This window comes from Lampris incognitus, chromosome 3, assembly GCF_029633865.1.
Source record: "Lampris incognitus isolate fLamInc1 chromosome 3, fLamInc1.hap2, whole genome shotgun sequence".
In the NCBI taxonomy this organism is placed as follows: Eukaryota; Metazoa; Chordata; class Actinopteri; order Lampriformes; family Lampridae; genus Lampris; species Lampris incognitus.
In genome coordinates, this window is record NC_079213.1 from 2,411,763 (window position 1) to 2,424,012 (window position 12,250).

The window sequence follows — 12,250 nt, forward strand, 5'->3', positions numbered from 1 at the left end:
CAAGGATCATTGAAGTAGTAATAATAATAATAATAATCATATAAAAAAAACCATCCACACAGTTGTCTGTGAATGTTCTCATTCATCCAGGTCGTCCTGGTTCTCCAAAGGAGGTGAATCAAGTGCAACTGGACTTGGTCTATATCCGTGAAGACGTTTCGCCTCTCATCCAAGAGGCTTCCTCAGTTCTGCCTTTCTGACCAGACCAAACTAGTCTGACTAGACCAAGCTAGTCTGACTAGACCAAGCTAGTCTGCCTGGCTGCTGATGAGACTCAGATATTTATCCTCTAGGAGTCGTTATCAGAGCTATTTTGCACAGTTGTGTGCATTGTGTTATTGTAATTGAGTTAATTCATCTACAAAGCTTTGTGTGGTGTTATTGCATCACTGAATTCATGTTCCTTTAGGCAGAGAAACATATTATACTGTACATTGTAGCGATACAGGTTTTAATAAAAAAAACAAGATGTTAGTTTAAATAAACAACTGCTGTATGCAGGTTGTTTTTTGTTTTTTGTTTTTTTTAAATACCCATTGCAAAAGTGGATTGTGAAACAAAATGGCAGCCAGAGCCCAAACCAGTGAGCGTCGTGGAGCAGGGTGCAGGCCAGCATATGGAGGGTGTGACTTTCCAGCTTTTGCGCCATCGTGTGTCCAGGGAAAGGAGTCTCTTCTACTCAGATAAGATCTTTGCAAAACAAAGTCACACTACCCAGGTAGATGGACACTGACTGAACACTGACAAACTTTATTTTTATTTTTCCTTTTATTGGGCACTTTATTTTATTTCTATACAAGTACACTTGATACTAATACTTACCAGTATAGGTTTTTCAATAAATGTTAATTGTTATGCTGCTTTTCTAAAACCTTGTCCTTGTTTATTCTATCCTTGAGCGTACCTAACGATACCATTGCCAATAGATGCATCCTTTACACTGAGATTTACTTTGATTGATTTTATAGTGTAGAAATTGTGCATATTCATTCCTGTGCTACATTTGGCCCTTGGTAAGTGTTACATTTGCAATCGCAGCATTGTTAGATGGGGAAATATGTGCTCTTAGGCCCCCCTCAGTTTACGGATGGTCATTCCCTCTTTACATACAGTGGTGCTTGAAAGTTTGTGAACCCTTTAGAATTTTCTATATTTCTGCATGAATACAATTCAATTCAACTCAGTTTATTGTCATTAAAAACAATGTGCAGGCACATGTTAAAAATGAAATGAGGGCTGTGGCTTCACCAAACAGTGCAAGACAGACACAGACAAACGCAGCAAACACAGTACAAGATATACACACATGAAGACCAAAAGCTAAAAATAAGTTAAAAAAAGAGCAAGAGTATAAAATATTTTAAAATATCTACAGACATTCAGTGGGTAGCCAGGTTCAGGTGGGCAACAGCTTGTGGAAAGAAGCTGTTTTTGAACCTGGTAGTGCGGGCTCTGAGGCTCCTGTAGCGCCTCCCAGAGCGCAGGGGGGAGAACAGTCCATGGTTGGGGTGGGTGGGATCTCTGCTGATGCTGAGACCCCTTCGAAGGCAGCGTTTGTGATAAATGTCTTTTATGGCTGGGAGCTGGGTACCGGTGACATGCTGGGCCACCTTGACGACCTGCTGCAGAGCTTTCTGGTCTGCTGAGGTGCAGCTGTCGTACCACACTGAGATGCAGATGGTCAGGATGCTCTCTATGGTGCAGTGGTAGAAGTTGGTGAGAGTTTTGGGGGATAGATGGGCGCTCCTCAGCCTCCTCAGGAAATGCAGGCATTGTTGGGCCTTTTTCACAAGGGCCTGGGTGTTTAATGTCCAGGAAAGGTCCTCGCTGATGTGGACTCCAAGGAATTTAAAGCTGGAAACACGCTCCACTTCCACCCCATTGATGTGTATGGGGGAGTGGCTGCAGCTTCTAGACCTCCTGAATTCCACAATCAGCTCCTTTGTCTTCTGCACATTAAGGACAAGATTGTTGGTAGTACACCATGATGTGAGGTGCTGAATCTCGTCCCTGTAGGCCATCTCGTCATTATTGGTGATACGGCCAATGACTGTGGTGTCATCTGCAAACTTAACTATAACATTTGAAGGGTGAGTTGGCAGGCAGTCGTGGTTAAAGAGGGAGAAGAGGAGGAGGGGGCTCAGAACACAGCCTTGAGGGGCACCTGTGCTGAGGGTCAGGGTGGAGAAGGTGTGGTCACCTAACCTAACAGACTGAGGTCTGTTGGTCGGGAAGTCCATGATCCAGTTACAGAGGGAGGGGTTGAGGCCAAGGGAGAGGAGTTTGGTGGTTAGTTTGGCGGGGATGATAGTGTTGAAGGCAGAGCTATAATCTATAAACAGCATCCGGATGTATGTGTTAAGTTCAAGGTGGGTCAGAGCAACGTGCAGGGCAGTGGCAATGGCATCCTCAGTAGACCTTTTGGGACGGTAGGCGAACTGATGTGGGTCGAATGTGGGGGGGGATAATGTTTTTGATGTGAGCCAGAACCAGTCTCTCAAAGCACTTTATGGCAATGGGGATGAGTGCTATGGGTCGGTAGTCATTCAGACATGTGGATGTTGGTTTCCTGGGGACAGGAATGATAGAGATGGTCTTAAAGCATGTCGGGACTATGGATTGGGACAGTGAGAGGTTAGATTGGGAACGCTACTTAGCTTAGCATGTAGCCTGCCTCGTTTCCCCCTCTTCTGTTTACATTGCCGACGGGGGCAGCGTTTCCACTGCGAGACCAGCGAGCGGATAATATGGATGGGGGAATTGTCCGTGATGGTGGAGGGAAGTGACTAATCCGTTCTGAGGTTTAAAAGTTCCTGACAGCTGTAGAAGAGTGCATGACCTACACTAGTAAATAAACTGAAAACTAACATATAAATAACAAACACAACACAACACTGAACAGGGAGCCGCAGTAGCCGCTGCGTCCAGCGCACTGCCATCTTGGATTGACCTAAAAATAATCAGATTTTCACACAAGTCCTAAAAGTAGGTAAAGAGAACCCAATTAAACAAATATGACAAAAATTATATACTTGATCATTTATTTATTGAGGAAAATGATCCAATATTACACATCTGTGAGTGGTAAAAGTATGTGAACCTTTGCTTTCAGTATCTAGTGTGACACCCCCCCCCCCTTGTTCAGCAATAACTGCAGCTAAGCGTTTCTAGTAACTGTTGATCAGTCCTGCACATCAGCTTGGAGGAATTTTAGCCCATTCCTCCATACAGAACAGCCTTAACTGTGGGATGTTGGTGGGTTTCCTCACATGAACTGCTCGCTTCAGGTCCTTCCACAACATTTCGATTGGATTAAGGTCAGGACTTTGACTTGGCCATTCCAAAACATTAATGTTATTCTTCTTTAACCATTCTTTGGTAGAACGACTTGTGTGCTTAGGGTTGTTGTCTTGCTGCATGACCCACGTTCTCTTGAGATTCATTTCATGGACAGATGTCCTGACATTTTCCTTAAGAATTCACTGGTATAATTCAGAATTCATTGTTCCATCAATGACAGCAAGCCGTCCTGGCCCAGATGCAGCAAAACGGGCCCAAACCATGATACTACCACCACAATGTCTCACAGATGGGATAAAGTTCTCATGCTGGAATGCAGTGTTTTCCTTTCTCCAAACATAACGCTTCTCATTTTAACCAAAAAGTTCTGTTTTGGTCTCATCTGTCCACAATTTTTTCCCCCGATAGCCTGGCTTGTCCACATGATCTTTAGCAAACTGCAGACGGGCAGCAATGTTCTTTTTGGAGAGCAGTGGCTTTCTCCTTGCAACCCTGCCATGCACACCATTGTTGTTCAGTGTTCTTCTGGTGGTGGACTCATGAACATTAGCCAATGTGAAAGAGGCCTTTAGTTGCTTAGAAGTTACCCTGGGTTCCTTTGTGACCTGGCCGACTGTTACACGCCTTGCTGTTGGAGTGATCTTTGATGGTCGACCACTCCTGGGGAGGGTAACAATGGTCTTGAATTTCCTCCATTTGTACACAACCTGTCTGACTGTGGATTGGTGGAGTCCAAACTCTTTACAGATGGTTTTGTAACCTTTTCCAACCTGATGAGCATCAACAATGCTTTTTCTGAGGTCCTCAGAAATCTCCTTTGTTCTTGCCCTGATACACTTCCACAAACATGTGTTGTGAAGATCAGACTTCCACAGATCCCTGTTCTTTAAATAAAACAGGGCGCCCACTCACACCTGATTGTCATCCCATTGATTGAAAACACCTGACTCTAATTTCCTAATCCTAGAGGTTCACATACTTTAACCACTCACAGATATGTAATATTGGACCATTTTCCTCAATAAATAAATGACCAAGTATAATATTTTCATCTCATTTATTTAATTGAGTTCTCTTTATCCACTTTTAGGACTTGTATGAAAATCTGGTGATGTTTTAGGTCTTATTTATGCAGAAATATAGACCATTCTAAAGGGTTCACAAACTTTCAAGCACCACTGTAGATGGTCTGCATTCACATCCGCCCTCTTGTAGTCCTCGCCAGAAGGGAGGGGGAAGCTGTGATAGGTGGACTCTCTGTCTCCATCTTGGAGACGTTACTTCATGCAGAATGTCCACAGCATTTCATTTGTTGGTCTTGTTTCGTTGTGTCCCAGTTTATCCTTCTCTTCTCTCTCTCATGCAGGTTCTGTACCGCCTTAAGGAGAAGGTCCAGCTTTCTGATAGACAGCTCAAAGCCCGGCCGCTTGACCTCCACCTGGTCCCGGCTGCCTCCCTTGACTCTGCCCGGAGGTTAAAGGGCACCAGGGTGAGTGTGTGCTCCTGCATCACGTGGTACACCCGTCTGATCCTCTCATGTCAGACGTAACAGCCACAGTATGAGGATTTGTTGTGAGTGAGTGTGGATGGTGTGGTGTTGTTGGTGTGACATGGTGGACGATGGCTGACTCCACCCTTCTGAGGTAAATTTAGGGCTGCACAAATGTTTTGATGGAGTTGGAAATGTCGTGCCTTCATTGAAGTGTCTGGTGAAAAGACGAGGCTGTTCAGAAAACGAAGGAGACACCAGACACTGTTGTGTGTTCATATTTGTTCAGGTTGTGTGTTCATATTTCATCAGGTTGTGTGTTCATATTTCATCAGGTTGTGTGTTCATATTTCATCAGGAGTAAACAGCTGTTTACCACCTGTGTGTGTGTGTGGCCTGGTGTCTTCTTATCTTTCATCCATTGCATCCTGGGATAGATTGTAACCCAATGTGACCCTTAAAGGTAACAAATAAGTGGCATCCGGGTGGCGTAGTGGTCTATTCCATTGCCTACCAACATGGGGATCGCCGGTTCAAATCCCTGTTACCTCCGGCTTGGTCGGGCGTCCCTACAGACACAATTGGCCATGTCTGTGGGTGGGAAGCCGGATGTGAGTATGTGTCCTGGTCGCTGCACTAGTGCCTCCTCTGGTTGGTCGGGGCACCTGTTCAGGGGGAGGGGGAACCGGGGGGAATAGTGTGACCCTCCCACTCGCTATGTCCTCCTGGTGAAACTCCTCATTGTCAGGTGAAAAGAAGCAGCTGGTGACTCCACATGTATGGGAGGAGGCATGTGGTAATCTGCAGCCCTCCCCGGATCAGCAGAGGGGGTGGAGCAGAGACCGGGATGGCTCGGAAGAGTGGGGTAATTGGCCAGGTACAATTGGGGAGAAAAAGTGGGAACCCCCCCCCCCCCAACAAAAACCAGGTATCAAATAAAGAATCAGTGCAGTTCTAACGATTATAATTTGAATGATTCGTCTTTTTTCCAAAAAGACGTCAGAAAAGTCTTGTGACACAACATCAACGCAATGATTTTATTGTGTTTTCAGGTCGCAGTCTCCAGAAGCATGGTCCAGGCTGAGCTCCCACCGACCAGAGCCACACCTATTCCCCAACAGCAGCCAATCCTAGCCTGCCGTCGGCCAGCTCCTCCCACCACCTCGCTGTCAAGGTAACTGAAGACACAGACCAGGAAATGGAGCCTGACGCTCGGTTCACTGACAACGGGATGAGTCCTGTTGGAAAATCTCTGCTGTTTGCCATTTATTTATCTAGTTTGAAATGTGTGTGTTTTTTTTTTGTTGTGTGGATTTCCCCCCCTTTTTCTCCCCAATTGTATCTGGCCAATTACCCCATTCTCTGAGCCGTCTCGGTCTCTGCTCCACCCCCTCTGCTGATCCGGGGAGGGCTACAGAGTACCACATGTCTCCTCCGCTACATGTGTAGTCGCCAGCTGCTTCTTTTCACCTGACAGTGAGGAGTTTCACCAGGGGGATGTAGCGCGTGGGAGGATCACGCTATTCCCCCCAGTTCCCCCTCCTCCCTGAACAGGCACCCCGACCGACCAGAGGAGGCATGAGTGCAGTGACTAGAACATATCAATCAATCAAGTTGCATTTTAGAAAGCGCTTTTAACACATACCCACATCTGGCTTCCCACCCACAGACACAGCCAATTGTGTCTGTAGGGACGCCCGACCAAGCTGGAGGTAACACAGGGATTCGAACCGGCGAACCCCATGTTGGTAGGCAACGGAATAGACCGCTATGCTACCTGGACATCCCTTGAAATGTGTTTTAAACTACCAGCTTTTTTACCAGCAGACAAAGCTGTGTAACAGTGTTTAACAATTTGGTTTGGTTTCATCAGTTAGAGATGGACTCTGTCAACCTGGAGTTTCTTCCTTCATATCCAACTTATGTTTTGTTTAGATTGTTTATTAGCCACATAACCAAGGCCTGTGGAATTTGTTTTCGGTACAGCATGTTAAACTCTGCAGCACAATACATCCATGGACAACAGCAGACACTCCACATATTATCATGATCAATACAGTCACACAACAGCAGAAACAAACATATTACACACAACAGTCAGGTGAATTGTGGTGTTTATGTCAGTGGTGTGTGAGGAGGGACTATAGGGAGGAATTCAGAGTCCTGATGGCTAGGGGAAAAAAACGGTTTGTGAAGCGTTTAGTCTTAGTGGACAGTGACCTGTAGCGCCTCCCTGAGGGAAGGAGCTGGAAGAGGTGATGAGCAGGATGTGAGGGGTCGGAGGTGATCTTCTTTGCTCGCTTTACAGTCCAGTGAGTCTGTAGAGATTCAACTAAGGGGAGTGGGTTGCTCATGATTTGGGATACCTTGTTGACAATTGGCAGCAGTTTTTTCCATGTTTGACTGTCCATGCCACCGCATCATACTGTAATACTGTAATACTATAATAGTGTAATATTATAATACTGCAATAGAAGATGTTATGATGGACTCGATAATGGCTGAGTAAAACAGAACGAGCAGTTGATGTTTGATCCGGTATCTTTTAAGTTGCCTAAGAAAGTCAAGTGGTTGTTGAGCTTTTGCAATGATGTGTTCAGTGTTAATTTTCCATTTCATGTTGGTGCTGATGTATGTTCCAAGGAATTTAAAAGAGTCGGTGGTGGTGATGGGGTCTCCATTCATTTGTATGGGTGTTTTCGGATTCGGCATGCATTGGAAGTCAATAATGAGTTCTTGGGTTTTGGCTGTATTAAGCAGAAGGTTGGTGTATGCACACCAAGTGACAGCTTGGTCTACTATGGTGCGGTACTGGGTTTCATCATTGTTGGAGTTGAGGCCTACAATGGTTGTGTCGTCTGCGTATTTTATTATTTTAACAGAACTGTCCATGGAGGTAAAGTGAGTGGTGTAAAGTGAGAAGAACCAGGGGGAGAGAACACAGCCCTGAGGAGCACCTGTACTGAGGGTAAGAGGGTGTGAGGTTAGGTTATTAACCTTCACCCTCTGTGGCCTGTTCCACAGGAAGCTCTGAATCCATTGGCATATGGCTGGGTCAATGTTCACATCCAAGAGTATGGTAAAGAGTTTGAGTGCGGTGATGGAGTTGAAGGCGGAACTAGTCTATGAACAGGATGCATGTGTAGGTGTTTGGTGATTCCAGGTGTTGCAGGGCATGGTGAAGGGCTATGCTAACTGCATCCTGAACAGACCAGTTGGCTTGATAGGCAAATTGATATATGGGTCCATCATTGGGGAGGTGCAAGATTCCAAGTATGGTAGAATGATGCGCTCAAATGCTTTCATGGCCACAGATGTCAGGGCAACTGGTCTGAAGTCATTGAGGCAGGTGATCTTTGAAGACTTTGGCAAAGGAATGATGGTAGAGAGTTTGAAGCACTGTGGGACAGTACATTGGCTTAGAGAGGTGTTAAATACAGTGGAAAATATTGGGGCCAATTGTACTGCACAGTGGCTCAACAAAGCAGGACTGATGCGTAGCTTTGACTTTGCTTTTCTTATTGCAGCACGCAACTTATACTTGGCTGCTCTGTACTGATCCCTGTTTGTGTTTTTGTACGCCCAGTTCTTTTCTTGGTGTAGGACGTGTAATTCTTTGGAGAACCAGGGTTTTGTTATTGCCATACAGTGTCACTGTTTTGGTAGGGATGTACATTTCCTTGTAGAACTTGATGTATGATGTCACTGTGTCTGTGAGTTCATCGAGCGAGTCACAAGCTGCACTAAATCAGAATTCAAAGCACCCTTGAAGTGTTTCAGTGGCATCCAAGGACCAGGACCTGATAGAATTTATTGTTTGTTTGATGGATTTAAGCTTTTGTCTGTATTTGGGGGTGAGGAGTAACACAACATGGTTGGACTTCCCCAGTGGAACCCTCGGAAATGCACGGTAAGCATTCGAAATTGAGATGTAGCAGTGATCCAATGTTTTGTTTTCTCTGCTATGGCAAGTGACTTGTTGCTCATAGTTCAGTAGTTTGGGGGACAGATTTGTATGGTTGAAATCACCTAACTCAATGACAGACGTGTCAGGGTTGGAGCTATGAACAGAGGAAATATGTCGTGAGAGTTAGCTAATGGCTGTGTTAGCATTAGCTTGTGGTGGAATGTAAACACTAAATAATACAATTGAAGTGAACTCTCTCGGAAGGTAATATGGTCTCCACTTCAAACTGATGAATTCAAGATCTTAAGCGAGTAGTGATGAAGGATTGTTGTGTTGTTACACCAGCGCTGATTGACCATGAGACAAATACCCCCACCTTTTGACTTGTGAGGTACTTTGACTGACCTGGCGGCTCTGATGATACTGAAGCCGCGGTGGTGGTAGTGGTTACCGCTTGAACAGGGACCGGTTGATCCAGTCATGCCTCGGTAGAGCAGAAGGCTGAGCAGTCTCTGTAGTCTCTGTCGGTTTGTGTTAAAGACAAAAGTTCATCCATTTTATTGTTGAGGAATCGCATGTTGGAGGAGGTCAGTGTCGGTAGTGGGGGGCTGATAGGGCTGTCTCCTGAACCTGGAGAGCACCCCTGTTCTCCATCTCCCTGTGATAGGTGTATTTCCCCAGGGTCGCAATCCAGAGTTGTTTACAACCAGTATATCATCTGGAATGTTGGCGGAAATGTTGGCAGATAGTCCCAAATTACCAAATGTAGTCCTCCTGATGTACAGCAGCTCCTCACGGTTGTGTTTCCATAGACATGGTGCTCTTCTGACATAAACCATAGACAAAAGTGCAAGACACTGCAGCAGAGCAGGTACCTGGGCAAGCCTCACAGCGGCCATCTTTAGTATGCAGGTAAATATAACCAACTAAATATATGTCTCCTCTTCCCCTTTTAATGATGGTGGGGATTAAGTCAGTGGTTGTTGTGATTAATTCAGGGTTTTTTTCTTTAGGGTAGATGTCATGAAGAAATGGCTCTTTTGTTCATACAATCTCATTTTACGTCACATAATATCAACACACAGATTTCACAGTTGAGGGGGTGTCTGGGTAGCATGGCAGTCTATTCCATTGCCTACCAACACGGGGATTGCCGGTTCGAACCCCCATTTTACTTCCAGCTTGGTCGGGCGTCTACAGACACAATTGGCCGTGTCTGCGGGTGGAAGCCAGATGTGGGTATGTGTCCTGGTTGCTGCACTAGCGCCTCTTCTGGTAGGTCGGGGCGCCTGTTCGGTAACTGGGGGGGGGGACTGAGGGGAATAGCGTGATCCTCCCACACGCTACGTCCCCCTGGTGAAACTCCTCACTGTCGGGTGAAAAGAAGCGGCTGGTGACTCCACATGTATGGGAGGAGGCATGTGGTAGTCTGCAGCCCTCCCTGGATCAGCAGAGGAGGTGGAGCAGAGACCAGGACGGCTCGGAAGACTGGGGTAATCTGCCGGATACAATTGGGGGAAGAAAAAAAAAAGGAGGGGGGGGGGTCCAAAAAAAAAAAGGTTCACATCTGAATCAATATGAATGTATAAATATATCTATAATAAACGTTTTAAGTACATTTATTCCAGATAATGGTTGGATAATGGTAATTGCATGAGGTGCAGAATTTTTTTTTTTTTTCCTCTTATGATCTTTAGTCCCATGCCTTAAAGATATTGTGTAAATTTCTATCTGGGTGCTGCCCTCTGCTGTTCAGGAACTTGAATAACAACTACAAACCGGAATAGACACAACTCGTTATACACTACAGGCTTCTGTTTATAAATGCAGCAAGAGGCGACTCCTTTCTGGCTCCTTATTTAATATCTCAACCACATTCCAACACCAACCATGAGTTTCTTTTTTTTTTTTTTTTGTAAGTGTCATGTAGAGCATCTCAGGGTACTCTGGGTCCTGTATCAGTGTGATTTAAAATTAAATCAACATCCTGTGCTGGGATGCAAAAGAGCAGACGTTTAGGTTGAGTTAAGTTAGTGTGATGAGAATAAACAGGGATGCACATGTTAAACGACTTGTTGTAAACAGAGCGGATCGAATGGCATCTGGTGACTTGTTGTTGTGGCTCTGAATCACAATAGCGCCCTCTGTTGATATATATCAGTCACATAATGCTTCAGAAAAACAGAAATAATGTTCATTCCACTGTTAAGGTCTAATTAGGTGATTTGTCTCCGAAATCTTTCCTTCTAGATAGTATTGACTACCGTCTGATTTGATATAGATTATATCACAGACTGACAAGACATAAACCATGTAAATATATCACATTCCCATCCAGACATCACCTCTGTGGTCAATATGAGACTGCTCTGACACTAATTAACCAATCCACATCGTCTGCTCCTAGCCCCGCCCCCGTCGGCAACGCCAACGTACAAGCCCTCCAGGCGGCTGCTGCCCCGTCAATCACCAATAACGAGCTGAAGCCCTGCCCCTCCCCTTTCAGGATGAAACCCGCTGCAGGACTGCAAGAGAGGTGAGGACACTCAGACAGACACATACAGCAAGATAGATGAATACAGACTGACACACAGACAGAGACACACACACTGACAGACACACAGACAGACACAGACACACAGACAGACACATAGATACAGAGACACACAGACACTAAGACAGAGACAGACAGACAGACAGACAGACACACAGACAGAGACACACACACTGACAGACACACAGACAGACACAGACACACAGACAGACACATAGATACAGAGACACACAGACACTAAGACAGAGACAGACAGACAGACACACACACTGACAGACACACAGACAGACACACAGACAGACACATAGATACAGAGACACACAGACACTAAGACAGAGACAGACAGACAGACAGACACACAGACAGAGACACACACACTGACAGACACAGACACACAGACAGACACATAGATACAGAGACACACAGACACTAAGACAGAGACAGACAGACAGAAAGACACAGACAGACAGACACACGCGTGCACACACACACACACACAGATGGATACAGATAAACCCTCCCTATTGACGTTCAGCTGCTTGAGTAAGACAGAAGAATGATTGGCTTACTCAGTGGTTCGGTGATAGACAAACTGTGTTATTCAGTATGGATGTGTGTTATTCAGTATGGATGTGTGTTATTCAGTAAGGGTGTTATTCGGTATAGATGTGTGTTATTCAGTATGGGTGTTATTCAAGTATGGATGTTATTCAGTATGGATGTGTGTTATTCAGTATGGATGTGTGTTATTCAGTATGGATGTTGTTCAGTATGGATGTGTGTTATTCAGTATGGATGTTATCCAGTATGGATGTGTGTTATTCTGCATGGGTGTTATTCAGTATGGATGTTGTTCAGTATGGATGTGTGTTATTCAGTATGGATGTTGTTCAGTATGGATGTGTGTTATTCAGTATGGATGTTATTCAGTATGGATGTGTGTTATTCCACATGGGTGTTATTCAGTATGGATGTTGTTCAGTATGGATGTGTGTTATTC

At 45.1% G+C, this 12,250-nt stretch overlaps 1 protein-coding gene across 1 annotated transcript in view; it reads left to right on the plus strand.

The window, feature by feature from the left end:
• ptprr (protein tyrosine phosphatase receptor type R) overlaps positions 1-12,250 on the plus strand; it is a 59,870-nt gene that overhangs the window by 15,631 nt on the left and 31,989 nt on the right. The window contains 3 exon segments of the mRNA XM_056275726.1: positions 4,667-4,789; positions 5,842-5,963; positions 11,104-11,232. Of these exon segments, the coding sequence (XP_056131701.1) occupies positions 4,667-4,789; positions 5,842-5,963; positions 11,104-11,232 (374 nt within the window).